General features: G+C 47.4%; 1 protein-coding gene across 1 annotated transcript in view; it reads left to right on the top strand.

The window, feature by feature from the left end:
- Positions 1–6,134: 6,134 nt before the first annotated feature.
- PPTC7 (protein phosphatase targeting COQ7) overlaps positions 6,135–15,239 on the top strand; it is a 136,071-nt gene continuing 126,966 nt past the window's right edge. The window contains exon 1 of the mRNA XM_085636042.1: positions 6,135–6,798. Coding sequence (XP_085492168.1) covers positions 6,597–6,798 — 202 coding nt within the window. The 5' untranslated portion in view covers positions 6,135–6,596. The remainder of the gene's footprint in view (positions 6,799–15,239) is intronic.

The raw sequence follows: 15,239 nt of genomic DNA, 5'->3' as shown, positions 1-15,239 counted from the left end.
TCTGGCTTTTACATCGGCTGTTTCTTGCCTGGAGGCAGCCAATTCAATTTGCACGGTCGCTAAAGCAGCCAGCACATCATCAAGTGTTGCCATGTCTGTTATCGACCGGGAGACAGTTAGTGTTATTAAGGTCGGATATTTTGTAACGCCCTGAACGTCTCAGGATCGTTTAACAGACACGATAATGAGAACGCAACCACTTGTGAAGGTTTAGTTATTTTAATGAAGGCAAAAATAATACAAGGAATAAACAAAGGTTATAGTCACTGGAATCCTCCAGGCTAAGTAAGTTACCAGCCCACAGCACGGATGGTCCTAACCGTCCTCTGCATATACGCCGATCCCGGCGTATGCCAACAGAGGGCAGAAATGAAATGGCCGACAATGCCAATCGGTAGGCTGTGAGGGGCACGAAGAGTGTTGGGGAGAATCGAGGAGTCAGGGAAACACCCAGCCGGGGTCTCTACCTGAAGGGAGCAGCCGCTCAACCTCTTCCTCAGACTGCACCGGGACGCGGAGTCACCTCCTGGTGATGCGTCACCGATACCCCAATCACAAGCAAAGAAGACTGAACCGAGAGCAGCCGCTCGATCGATCCTGTGGACTTCCGAGTCTGTAACGCGGCAAACACCTCCTGGTGTGCGTTACAGCTGGCAGTCCCTGTATCTCTGGTCGGGCTGGGAGTTACGACTCCAACCAGCAAAAGCGCCACTGCGCTTTGACTCAGCCGAGTCAAAAAGCGAAGCTCAATGGTTATCCGGTAGAGCTTCCGGGTCCTTCACAGGTGACGATGGGGCAAGACACGGCCCAGGGAGTAACGACTCGACCTACCTCCGTTCTTGCCTTACTGGAGCACCACTCCGGAACACTGCTCTTCACTAAGCAGGTACGTCGGTGTAAACACAATATCCGACAGCGTTGTGCCTCCCGGTTCCTCCCTTTATAGGGCGTGTTTTCCTTGAGTTATGTAACAGCTCTCCTGTTTACATAAGGGCGTGTTTTCCTTGAGTTATGTAACAGCTCTCCTGTTTACATAAGGGCGTGTTTTCCTTGAGTTATGTAACAGCTCTCCTGTTTACATAAGGGCGTGTTTTCCTTGAGTTATGTAACAGCTCTCCTGTTTACATAAGGGCGTGTTTTCCTTGAGTTATGTAACAGCTCTCCTGTTTACATAACCTCTCAACCGCTAAGCATCCTGGGAGATGTAGTCCGTTTTCGCTGGTTACCGTTTTCCTCCCCTCGCATGACAGGAATTCTTGACAGCAATAAACAGTTGACCTTGCATGTCAGAACGGAAATTAGATGTACTCACCTCGTACGCCTTTACACATTGCACCACACATAATTTGGGATTATCCGGAAAAGCCGGATAAGACACCAAAGTAGAGTTGCTTTTGGTACGTCTGGAAATAGTAAAAGTCACCCCCTCTGGGGAGAGCCGACGACCTGCGAGATCCAAAGCTCGAATATCAGAAACTCTCTTGCAAGAGATCAGACATAACATCGCCAACTTGGCTGAAAGCTGTTTCCGCGACAGGTGATCGTTAGTCGGCCAAGATTCCAGAAATCGGAGCACCACCGTAACGTCCCACAAAAAGGAGTACTTCGGACACGGCGGTCTGACCATCCGGATGCCTCGAAGTAATTTACACACCAGGGGATGTTCCCCCACAGGTTTGCCTTCTAAATGAGCACGCCCAGCCGAGATAGCAGATCGGAAATTGTTTACTGTCCTATACGCAAAACCCGATGATGCCAAAGAAGCTAGGAAATTCATGATCATGGAGACATTAGCTGTAGTGGGATCGACGTCCCGTTGAACACACCAGCTACACCACTTGTTCCATGCTGATGAATACCGCTTATGGGTATTATCTGACCATGCTTGCTTGATGAAAGCAGAAGCGTCTGTCGAAAGGCCTGGGACTTGCCATCTGTCCCTGAATCTCGCCACGCTACAAGTGGCAGCTGTCCTGCATCTATTAACGGGTGAGGGACCTTGAGAGGATCCAGCAACAGGTTCCATCTCTGGGGGAAGAGAATTGGTAGAGCACAAGACATTTCCAGAACTATCGGGAACCATGCTTGGGCTCTCCACAAAGGTGTAACTAACACCATCTCCGTCTGTTGGCGTCTGACCTGGGCGAGGACCCTGGTTATCATCACAAAAGGCGGGAAGGCATAACAAAGGACTGGTGGCCCGGTCTGAAGAAACGCATCCGAGGCCAGAGCCTCCGGGTCCGGGCACCAGCTGTAAAAATCTGGGAGTTGTGTGTTCAGCCGTGACACAAACAAGTACAACTGGCAAAGTCCCCATAAGAGGTTCAGCATTCAGAAGTCTCGAGGGTGTAGTCGCCAATCACTGAAGTCCCGTAGGTTACGGGAATGCCAAACGGCCACTTCGTTCTTCCATCCCGGAAAGTACTCCGCCACTACTTCCACCAGGATGCGGGATCTCGTACCCCCAAGTTTGTTCACGTACCGACCGCTGATATATTGTCCATTCTCAAGAGAATGCAACAATTCATCTTCTGCGGGGAGAGGCTGCGAATCGCGAACTAGCCTGCCAGCAACTCCAGGCAATTGATATGAAGGGAGAGCTCCTCCGGAGACCAGCGTCCCCCCGTCGAGATCGGACCGCAGCGGGCACCCTAGCCCCAGCGGCTGGCGTCCGATTCGATCACTACTTCCGGTTTGGAACCGAATATGGCTCTGCCATTCCACGATTCCATGTGGTCAAGCCACCACAACATTTCCAACCTCGCTTCCTCTGAAAGAGGGAGCTGTTCGGCATAACCGAGGCCTTTGCAAAGATGTTGAATCTTTAATCGTTGGAGAGCACGGTAGTGAAGTGGGCCCGGAAAGATGGCCTGGATCGAGGAGGCGAGCAAGCCCACTACCCGGGCTTTGGATCTCAAGGACACAGTCTGCTATCTCACTATCGTTCTCAATTCTTTCTTGATCGTTCTGATCTTGAACATGGGCAGCAGGAGCTGGCAGCTGCGAGAGTCCACCTGAAAGCCCAGAAACTCTATAGATTGCGTGGGCACCAGAAAGGACTTTGAGGGTTTACAGTGAAACCCAGGGTTTGAAGTAGGTGAATGGACCATTCTAGATGCGTCGTCACCAAACGAGGACATTGCGCCATGATAATGACGTCGTCCAGATAAACGATTAGCCTCACTCCGCGCGAGCGCAAGGACTCCATCACCGGCCGAAGGAGTTTCGTGAAGCACCATGGTGCTGACGAAAGTCTGAAGGGAAGAACGGTGTACTCGTAATAGACGCCTTGCCAGAGGAATTGAAGAAAACGGCGGTGAGGTGCGTAGATGGGCACGGACAAGTAGGCGTCCTTTAGGTTCAGCCGGACCATCCAATCGCCTTCTTGCAGAAGATCGCGCAGTAGGTGGACGCCCTCCATTTTGAAATGGCGGTAAACGATCCAGCCATTGAATTCCTTGAGTTTCAGTACCAACCTGAACCCGCCCCCTTTCTTCTCGACAAGGAACACATTGCTGAGAAAACCTCGAGGGTGGAATTGAGACTCGACTATCGCCCCCTTCTGTAAGAGGGATTGTACCTCTTCCGAAATAAAATTCTGATTGAGTTGGGAAAAATGTATGGGGACAGGAGGGGCACGCTGGATGGAGGTGTTGTACATTTCCAATTTGTAACCCTGTACCGTTTCTAGGATCCAGGGATCCTGCGAGAGCGTTTGCCAAGCTTGAAGGAAATACTGAATGCGACCCCCCAACTTCACCTCTGAACAAAGGATAAGTCTCACCTGCTGATCCGGAATCTTGGTGGTTTCCTTGGTTGCCACCGAACCTGCCTCTGCGGAAGCGGTTCCGCGCCCGTCCGGAGGGGTAGAAATTAGGGTTGCCTGAAGAGTTATCTTGGTAACCTCCTCTGTGGTGTTGTTGACCACGCGGGGCGCCTTGAGTATGAGCTCGGCCGAACGACCGCCCTCGATTTCGTCCGGCCCTGGCAAAACTGGTCGGAAGGTGCGCCGGAGAGATTCCTGCGCCTTATCCAGGCCGCTGAAAGTGGCCATGAATTTGGTGAGTTCTTTCAGAAAGGGTTGCCCGAAGAGGAGACCCTGGGCCACTGGGCCTGCCTCCGAGGAAGATAACTCCGCCAGTTTAGGGTCCAGTTTGAGGAGGATAGACCTCCTCCTCTCGCTAGACATGGCGCAGTTGGCATTGCCTAACAGACATACAGCACGTTGCGCCCAACCAATGAGGTCATCGGGATCCACCGGAGACCCAGACTCCTTTGCCTGGAGACCCATCTCGAGAATCTTGGCCAATGGCCCTGAAAGATCGAGGAGTTTATATTGGCATGACCGCCAGGTGCAGTCTTTGCCCTTTTTTGGGTTCTTTGAGTATTTTTTTTTTAGGTATGTCAGCATGGTCGGATCCACTTCAGGGGTCTCCGCCACGCAAGCTGCTAGGTCAGGTCTCAGGCACTCAGACCTAAGTCGCGCCCTGACGTCCTTGTCGAAGGGACGTCGGAGGTTTGACTGAAGTTAGTCCGCCACCTCCTGCAAGGGCATCCATGCCGTAAAATTGGGGTGAATTATATCTGTCGGGTCGAAGGTAAGATGTTTAGGCGGTGGAGTAGGCTCCACATGATGTTCCTTCCTGGTCTTTTTTGCTGGTTGAGCGAATTCCTCCTGATCGGACTCACCGTCAGCCGAGGAATATCCCTTTTCTTCATGGGTAGACTCCGTCGGTTCCGTTTGCGCCAGATAGGCGTGGTCATTCGTTAGGGCCCTCGACAGCCGAGCGAAGTCCTCCAAGTGAGGATTAGGAACCTTCTTTTTCGTTGGTTTGGAAAGGGTATTTGCGGCTGGGAGCCAGCCCTGCTGCAGCGCATAACTGTTAAGATGCCGCTTAAGGGGTTCAATCGCCCTCACAAGCGCTGAACTCACGGACTGCTGCACTCCAGCATCCAAGGCCTCCACGAGGTCTTGCTCGAATGAGCCAGAAGGCTCGGAATCAAAATACTCCTCCTCGTCATAATATTCAGCCATGGTGCAAGCGGTAGCTGTCACCCAAGAGCACAACCGATGGTGCGTAGGCAGGAGTAAATAAGGGGGAGAGGAACAACCCCAGGCAGGCCAGGCAATCAAGCCGCAATCAAAGATGTTAAATGGTGGAGGGAGGGCCTGCCAACCTCTCTAGGCAGTGCCTATGCAACTATTTTCCAGCCGTCGGCTAATACAGAGCTTCAGGCGTCAGCGGGGCAAAAATACGGGTTTCTTTTTTGAAAATACGAGCGTTTCTCGCTCTGAACGAAACTCCGATCGTTAATGAGCCTCAACAATGGCCGCCGCGCATGCGCGGTATCGGCAGCCCGTAGAAAAAGAAAGAGGATTCGTGCGAGCAAAGACGCGCCGTCCTCAGCCCCCAAGAACTCCCACTCCACTTCTGAAGGACACGGGCGCAGAGCGCCCGGCCGGGGAGGCCGAAGCGCTCCTTGATCGTCGCACACACGCACGATCGCTCGGCAATGCGGTAAGCAGACGGCGCTAAGCACGCACGAAAGAAAAGGAGCGCAAGTGATCCCCTCAGCAAAACGGATTACAAACTGCGTAGCAAGCGATACAATTGAGCGCTAGCAATCTATTAAGCAGCATTTACAGTGCGGACCAAGCGCAGAACAGAAACTGCAACCTGTAAAGTCATCAAACATAAGCAGTGCACTCAAGAAACCCATACACTACAATAGTATGAAAAGCAGTAAGGGAGAGGCACTTAACTGGCTGCGGAACAGCAAAGAAAGAGGAGGTGTTTGCCTCAGTTGAACCTTATATAGGGATAGTTTCTATGGTAGTATAGTACATGAGACTCATGGGATTTGTAGTTCTATGGAATAAAAAAAGATGAGTTTTTTTATCGGTTGCTATTGTAATAAAGCAAAGACATGAGAAGCATAATTGGAGCCTCCGGTCCTGACATAGAATTGAAACCCTTCCTTCTTGATGACTAGAGATGTTTATGTTGCTCCATAGCCGGCTTCTCCGAAAGTCATTGCCACCTAATTTAATCATGGAGTCAAGGACGCAGTCTAGTTCACTGTCTAAACGCATCGTCCTTTTTCAATGTCACCTACCGGTCTCTGACAGCTTTGGCACAGGGCCAGCGCGAGCGTGAAAGGGAGTGGGAGTTGAAGGATCCTTCTACGCCTACAGCAAATCGTTGTGACGTCAGCCAAGGCTAGCCCGTCTCCATACCAGGCTGGATAGGGGCTCGTGCTGGAGACACTGACGTCTAAACTACGCCAGGCATCCGCCCCTCTATTATGTCAGCGTGCGCGTGCGTGTTCTAGCGTGTCCGCGCACAGCACGCCGAAAGCATCCGAAGATGGCGGTGGTTAAGGTCACCAGGAGGAGCCGGCTCTGACGGGATTACCCTAACCTCTAATTTTCCTTCAAACTCTTGGACAAGTCCTGGTATTGTCTCCTGGGTTCATAAAGGGGAGACGGTTTATTCCTGTGACGGAGGTGAGCGGAGGCTGTTTTGCTGCGGCTGTCTAGGGGGCATTGTCACCCGCAGCCGCGGGAAGCAGGGACGGCTGCAGCCCCCTGTGCCATGTTCTCGGTACTTTCCTACGGCAGGTTGGTGGCCCGTGCAGTTTTCGGCGGCCTTTCCCAGACGGACACGAGGGATTACAGTCTGGTGACCGCTAGCTGTGGCTTCGGCAAGGACTTCCGCAAGGGGATCCTGAAGAAGGGCATGTGTTACGGCGACGACGCTTGCTTCATCGCCCGGCACCGGTCTGCCGACGTTCTCGGTGAGTCTTAAAATGCCTGTGAACTCTCACATCTAACAAACCAAGTACATGGTTGGTGAGCACAAGGGCCGAAAGCGATCCTTTCAAAGCGATCTATCGGAACCTACAATGTAGGTAGAGTCTGTGACCTTCAACTGCTGCGACACTCGTGTAGCATATCACACATAGAATTCCTTATGCAGACTATGGACCGGATTACAAGCAAAGGTGCCATTTAACTCACCTGGTAAATAGCGATACCCTGAGCTTCGACACTTCTCGAGTGCGATAGATGGCACCTATTACGAGTTGTTGAGGAATAGCATGAGGATTTTGGTAACACGACAAAATCGCATGGTATGATAAATGCTATACACATTTCGACAGAGTTAACATGCCGAAATCTAATGAATGTGGTTATTTAAAGCATGCAATAATTATCGGATCCGTTAAATAAAATCAAACTCCGAATTCCATTATGTGAGTAAACTAAACGCCCGCCTTTTAAACCGAGCCATAGACTTGTCACTTGAACTCGATTGCTATAAGGGTTGCTATTTGTTAGCGCGAGCCCCAATGTGTTCATTCCCGGCCCGCTCCCCCACCTTTTTAAGCCCGTTTGTGCAAGGATAGTCAGTTGGGTTCCCTCCTTTTGTTTGTGTGCTATGCTAATAGGAACCAGTTTGTTTTGCCCGTATCTAGACATACACCTTGATCTGGCAGGCATCTCCAGGCCTTATGACATTCAGAGGTCGCCAGGAGGACCTTGCTGCTGGGTACTACCCACACACCTACCGGTTTCGTATTAAACAAACATAGACGTTACCTAAACAAGTAATGGTGAAAGAGAAAACAGACGTCTTGCATCAAACCACTTGCAAATAATATATTTCATAGGAAAACTTGTCTTGCGATAAAACGCTAACGTGATATAAATAATTCGCCCTTAACGGGAGAACATTACATGTTTTTATAAGCAAATGTCGTAGATGCTAACCTTAATATCCATAGTACATGATTCTGAACATGGCTTTGGCCCATACTAGGCAAATCCCTTTATTGTCCTTCCTTAAAAGGTGTACAATAATATAACAATCGTAAGCTTCCTGTCAATATTGATTCAGCTATATTCACATAGATTATCTACACGTCTTATTCTAGACAAGATACTGTTCTACGTGTCTAAAGTATAATCTTCTGCTGTAAAGTGCGCTGCTGCTCTTGCTAACAACTAAACACACAAGATGATGGACGGAATGTTGCACAATGGCAAAACATTCACCCCCAGTCACAGATCTGGGTTTAATCCATCGTTATTTTGCTCACCACGCCACCCCAGTTCAGACATGGCCATATGCAAATCAGTCTTGACCTTGTGCCTCATGGGAACAGTCTAGCCCAAACTGCCAAGCCATGTCTTCCCTGGACCAGAATCAAGCATCCTAGGACCGGTTTCTGGCTATCAGCCGTCATCAGCCAGGATAGCTTGACTCTAGTGGCGTAGTGAGCACGGGACCCACGTCTGGGCATACCCTTTCCACATAGGGTGAACAGCAAAACACACAAGATGATGGACGGAATGTTGCACAATGGCAAAACATTCACCCCCATTCACAGATCTGGGTTTAATCCATCGTTATTTTGCTCACCATGCCACCCCAGTTCAGACATGGCCATGGACTGTTCCCATGAGGCACAGGGTCAGACTGATTTGCATATGGCCATGTCTGAACTGGGGTGGCAGAGTGGGCTAAAGAACGGTGATGGATTAAACCCAGATCAGTTGACTGGGGGTGAGTGCTTGCAATGTTCAACTCTCCGTCCATCATTTCCTTTGGTTTTTGCTCTTGCTAACAAGGCCCGTTTTGTATGAGATTCCTAAAATAACCACACTCCATGCAAAAATAGAAAAACAATCATTTTTGTACTAAAAGTATTTCGAAGTTCTATACATTAAGACTCAATGGAAAACCCATTTCTTTTGTAAAATTCACGTTCAGGCGGTGCACTCTGATCAGTACAGTGCCCTTTCAGAAACCCGCTCAGGGCAGGGGTTATAATATAGAAGGTAATTCATAGTAAGTAATCTCCAGTCTGTGCACTCTCTTAACTCTCAGACGTGGCAAATTAAAGTGTAAGTAATTGTTGTCTTTCACTTTCGACTCCTGTTTGAAGATGGAAAGGCTGGCGCTTAGTTTAAAAGGTTTTGCTCTTTTAATTCATTTTGTTCTGCCCTCTCTAAAAGGCACTATTTAGTTCAAATGCACAACGGGCGTTTCTGTTGCAGAAAGATGTCGAATAAAAGGGGGGAGGGGTGTGGAGGGCCGTTTAAAAAAAAAAAATTAAAAATCTGCAAACTTTTTTTGCAAGTCTATTCTGAAGATCCTTAAAGGTTTTGCATTTTAACTGCTGCGATACTGACACGCTTCTTCCTCGGCATCTTTTGTGTTGTGTGACAATGCAATGATAATACACTTCACTTGCAGTGCACACTGCATAAATTGTGCTGCTTCTTTCCTTGATCCATGTATGCTGCAAGACCATCTGACATCAGTAAATTGCAGCCTAATTTCTGCCCTCCGTTTCCCCAACAAATGAGCATTTGACAGTGCCTATCTCTTTGGCTTTTGAACGGTGAAAGTTACCAAACTAAACCAATTACACAGTTCCCCAACACCAAGAACAGTTACAGGGTAAGCAGCATTGTGTTTCCTTCTAACATATAAAGCATGTAATGCTTAGGTAGCTCTGGTGCATTACTTGTGTACAAAACTGGATATTGCAACGTTGTCACCAATAATTGCATTCCGTTAGCAGATCTGTTTACGAGAGTGAAAGCTGACTAGCAACGCCCTGGAGAACTTTGTCTTTGGCTTGTTATGAATTCTCAAGATGTCCGTATTGACTGGTACATTTCTTTCGATAAGGATTGGGATATTTTATATTTAAAGAGGGCTGATGACCTGTATTTCGGTGCACTGGAATCTCAGATATTCTTAATGAAAACTAAGCTACGTGCTTTTTTTGGACGCGTTGAAGATCAGGATTTGGGTCTACTGGCTGTGTTTTGTTGAGCATCCTCTAATAGAGGAAGCTGTCAAGTCTGGGTGTGATTTCAGGTTTTGTTCGAGAACATTCCCGACAGAAGGAGGCCTCTTTTCATGTGTACCAGTGGCATGAGATTGTTAAAGTAGTCCAACCCTGTGAGATCAAGCTCTAACCAGAAACAGAGAAGGAACTAGAGTGTGTTTATTGGTATTTTTTTCTTACATTTTAGCGTAACTGAAACGATTTGCCTGTATTTTTCAAAGCCTCGTCTGCTTGACAAAAACAATGCAATCAGTCTCTCATTTGTTTAAGTTAGAGCGTTTGGCATTGTAAATGGCAATGTATTTTACCTATGGTATGGAGTCTATGTATGTGGTGTGTAGTGGAATTGTGTGGGTTTGATTAGTTATTTGTGGAATTGTGTGGCGTGGAATTGCATGTTATGTAGTGGAATTATTGTGGTTGGTGTGGATTTGAAATGTGTGGCTGGGACCTGTGTGGAAAACCTTGCCTTTTTGGTGAAGAAAAAAACGAAATGGGTAGGAGCTAAGCTCCAGATGTTTGTGGGTGTTTATTATTATTTTTTTCTGGTTGTATAAAAGATCCGCAGGTTATACACGATACATACAGTCCAAATTTACTGCACAATTGTGATGGCGAAATCCTCCACCTTGAAAACCTGGCTTTGGAAATTAGACTAATTTATTATTTAAAATGCTGGTGAGGCACCTAAGTGCATTTATTATTAGATATGACGCGCTCAGAACAGAGAACCAGACCCGACAAAATTTCTCCCCTGTTTGTATTTTGAATTAAAGATTGTGTCCCCTAGGCACAAGAAGCTCTAATCGTGCACCCTATTCTGTAAATAAGGCATTTTTTTTGTTTTGCTAGCAAGCCTTACATCCACTCTGTCAGTGCACCTCAAACCTAATGTGGAATGTGCGGCGTGTTGCTTGTTAAGAAGTCTGTGTTAATTATTGGAGACTGATAGTTTAGAATGCTTTTGAGGTCCCACTGCTTCTTTTTTTGCGTTCTAGTGATTGATGCGCGTGCCTTGTGCTGTTGGCCTGACCTATGCAGCACTTCAGCAAGAGATTATTTCCATGCTTTGGCCAACATTACCATTCATACTGCTGCAGACTAAGCACAAAATTGTTTCAAAATTAGACAAATGTATGTATTAAGGTGTAAGGATGGCAGGCCAATGTGGACTCTAGGTGACTATGCAGCATTTTTTTTTTTAAACATCTACATAAATACCAAAATATTGCGGTAACTCCCCCTGCTGAAGATCTTTAATGTAAGCTTGCTTATCACAGATACCTTTCTGGCTCCACTTTCTTTCCTCTGTTAGTACTTACAAGTTATATTCCAATGTCTCACACGTCCCTCGAGATTCCTTAGGAGTGGACAACGTGAGAGGTGGGGCGGCTTCTCCGATATGGTGGAGGAGCGTCGCCCCACTGGCCTACAGCCAGCACCTGAAAAATAAAACAATATAATTTCATTGTTCTTTTATTTTAGTTGCTGGCTGAGCCAGCGTGCAGAAGGGTGGTGGTGGGGCCTTAGGCGAGCGGAGGAGGTAGTGCTATGTGCACTTCTAAGTGTTTGGCAGGCCGTCTCAAGTTGACCAAACACACATGCACGCTAAGGTTTCTCCAACCCAGCTGCTTTGAACAGCCGGTTGGAGAAACTCCACAGAATCCCTGAGCAGAGCATCTTTTCAGCCTTCTTGCGTCAATCCCTGTACTGCTTTCATAGCATGAAAGCAGCGTGAGTATTGCACAAGGAGTCTGTGACGTAGCCCTAGTGTTTGCTGGGACCAGACAGGAAGACCGAGGTGCAATGAGGGTGGCGGCCAACAGCTGCAGGTAAGTTTTCCTTAAAACCAAATAAAATATTAAACTCCCTGCTCCCCTTCCCCCGCCCACCACTTTTTCTTTGTGGCGACTGCCACTTGTAAGAGGTATTGGTTTGTGCTGCTCCCCAAGCTGCATGCTCTCGCCGAAGGCTGTGCCTTTATATGTATGTGCAGTTATAGTGCCTAAACTGTAGTCTCTAGGAGCATTGCACCAGTGGACTCCTTAGGACTATTGCAACATGGCCCTCTGGTAAGCTTTTTAAAGTTAAGCGGGATTCAGCAACACTCACTCCTTTTAATTTAGTGAGATAGAACAGCAGAAGTGGACGATTTTACCACTCCATCACTTCACTCCTCGGCAGGAGGCATTGCTGTGTGACGTCTCTCCTGCAACTTAGTGACTATACGCTCCTCTTCTGAAAGCTGACTCCTCTCATCCAGAGAAGAGCTTAAGGCTTGTCAAAGATACCATTTCAGCCCCAAAAATACTGCCTTATTTTGGGGAGAAACCTTTGATGTGCTCTGGTTTTAACTGTAAAAGTAAAACTATGATAAAGGGTAATCTAAACAAAAAAACAACAGATACGGGACTGGAGTATGGGAGGGGAGCGGGAAATGTACAACTTGGACAGCATGAGGGGGTGGGAGGGGCTAAAGGCAACGTAGATGAGTGAAAAAAAAAGCGGGACGCAGGGTGGCACTCAAACAGTGGCGGGTCCTTCGCTAAGGCGGAGGAGCATCACCCCACTGCTTGGCAGCAGTGAAAGAAAGGAAAAATAAAATAACTTGATATTATTATTATTTGTTCCTGCTGTGGCGTCTTGGCGGGGCTGGTCTGCTCCCGTCACAGGGCAGGGGAGGAGTGGTGAGCACACTGTAGTGTGCATGACTCTTTGGTCGGCTATTTTGACCGGCCAAAGCGTCATGCGCACTTTGCATGTTCTCTACCCAGGCTGCATTACAGCCTGGGTGGATAACATGCCCAGGCTCCCTGGCTTGTAACCGAACCTCGGCGCTTAGACCAATCGCAGTGCTGCTTTGCAGCTTTGTAATTGGCTCAGGGGAGCCTGGGTGTGCTTCCTCGTTCATGTTCGACACGGAGGAGAGACGACGTGAGAGAAACACGGTGATAAGGTAAGCTTTTTTGATCCCTTTTCTTAATTTCCCACCAATCCTGATTCGTGCTGGCTTCCACTGCGCTTGGAACTACGACCATGAGCAGAAAATGAACAATACTAGCCCAGGCAAAAGAAAAAGTAGTGCTGGGCACTAACGTATACGGCCGTTGGTGAAATAATCCATTTAACAGTAGCAGTCTTCAGGGTGTGGCCAAAACAGAAAGGGGGGACAAATGTAAGCTATTCACCAATAAAAAACAAAGGAACTTGGAAAAGCACATGAAGGAACCAATCGTAAGCAATGGGTGGTACTGCATGCTTATACAGCAGGTCTCAAAAGACGGCGCATGCGCTGCCTAAGCAAGACCTAAAGCAAGAACCGTAAAGATTATTCACGCTGCTATATCTGACCACCAATCTTGCTGCTACTTTGCTCATTTGCACAAACAGTTAAATCTTGCACTTTCCACCTCGTGAATTGTTTGTATTGTATTTTAATCTGCATTTCATTTTTTAACTTTGTTCGGTTGCTTTAATGAAATTCTCGTTTTTTAAAACAAAACTTACGTTTTTACCTGCATTGTACTGATTTTGTCCTCACGAAGGGGAAGTTCACTCATTGTTCGGGGAAACAGGAAGTGGGGAATACAATTTACTGTGACCCGCCATTTTGACATAGCGCGGTCTAGTCGTCGCTGCGACGGAGGGGATAAAACTGCACGCTGCGCTAGCACGCAGTTGAACCGTAAAGATTATTCACGCTGCTATCTATGACCACCAATCTTGCTGCTACTTTGCTCATTTGCACAAACAGTTAAATCTTGCACTTTCCACCTCGTGAATTGTTTGTATTGTATTTTAATCTGCATTTCATTTTTTAACTTTGTTCGGTTGCTTTAATGAAATTCTCGTTTTTTAAAACAAAATTTACGTTTTTACCTGCATTGCACTGATTTTGTCCTCACGAAGGGGAAGTTCACTCAGTGTTCGGGGAAACAGGAAGTGGGGAATACAATTTACTGTGACCCGCCATTTTGACATAGCGCGGTCTAGTCGTCTCTGCGACGGAGGGGATAAAACTGTACGCTGCGCTAGCGCACAGCGGGCGCGCCAAAGGCGCGCCTAAGGCAAGCCCGTCCGCGCCTTGGACGCGCTGGACCGTGCCGAACATTACAGTAGAGGTACGATACCTCCAAAAAACTTTGGCCACCGCGTTATGTACACTACTAATGACCTTAACATTCTTAATAATGTGGAGAACTGTTGTCCCCATTCTTTTTCAGCCGGCCCCATGGCAGCATGGAGTTGTGACATATGCCACTGGTCCCTCCCTCCTCCTCAGTGCATTGTGTACCATCCTCTGTTAGAGGAACATGGAACCGCGCTAAATATACCCTTGAATTCTTACTCCAATAATGATCTTAAACTGATGCTTTTAAATACGCGTTCGGTAAGGCAGCATGAATATCAAATCCTGGATCTTCTCTCAGACTCCAAACCTGACGTGTTATTTATTACCGAAACATGGTTACATGAAGGCTCCAACCCTACTATTGCTAATGCTATTCCCACGGATTACCTTATTGCCAGGAGTGATCGTGTAGGGGGACGTGGAGGAGGAGTTGCAATTATTTATAGAAATATATTTACCTGCTCCATACTCCCCAAGTTGGATTTGGCGAAAACAGAAAGCCTGAGTTTTCTTCTCAAAATCTCTCCACAGTACTCTATTGCTGGGGCTCTAATATATCGGCCGCCTGGGCAGGCCACCAGTTTTTTAGAGAGTCTGAATTTTGCCATTTCCTCCCTGGCTGCTAATTATGATCATTGCTTAATCTTAGGGGACTTTAACATACACATGGATGTACCCCTTAACCTAGATTCAACTAAGCTGTATGACTCTCTAAATATGCTTCATCTTTCTCCATATGTCACACAGTCTACCCATGATAAGGGACATTTATTAGATCAAGTTTTTTCTAATAAACCTATTGAAATGGACACCCCTTTTCCTGTAGCCTGGTCGGTTCATTTTTTGCTTACTTTTAGTATTAAAATACCACTTGCTACTATGGCTAAGGCCTATGTACCACGTACTAATAACTTTAGGTCATTTAAATCGATGACCCCTGACGCTGTCGGATCCTTTCTAGGAAATCATCCCCTTGCATTTAAGGACAACCTGGTAACTGATGTACCCTTGCTGGAGAATTGGCTTGAATCATGCGTCAATAATTTGGCCCCTCTCCAAACCCGAGCTGCCAACAGAGGTCGACCAACTGCACCCTGGTTTACTGAAGATCTTAGGAAAAATAGGAGCCACTGCAAATCACTTGAAAGGTTATGGCGACAAGACTACGACACTTGTACTAAGCTAGCCTATAAGAACGCCTTAAAAGCATATCATTGTAATATTCGTATAGCTAAAATGA

Source organism: Triturus cristatus, chromosome 11 (assembly GCF_964204655.1).
Source record: "Triturus cristatus chromosome 11, aTriCri1.1, whole genome shotgun sequence".
NCBI lineage: Eukaryota > Metazoa > Chordata > Amphibia > Caudata > Salamandridae > Triturus > Triturus cristatus.
The sequence above is the reverse complement of the archived record's forward strand: the minus strand, read 5'-3'. Positions and strand labels throughout refer to the sequence as shown.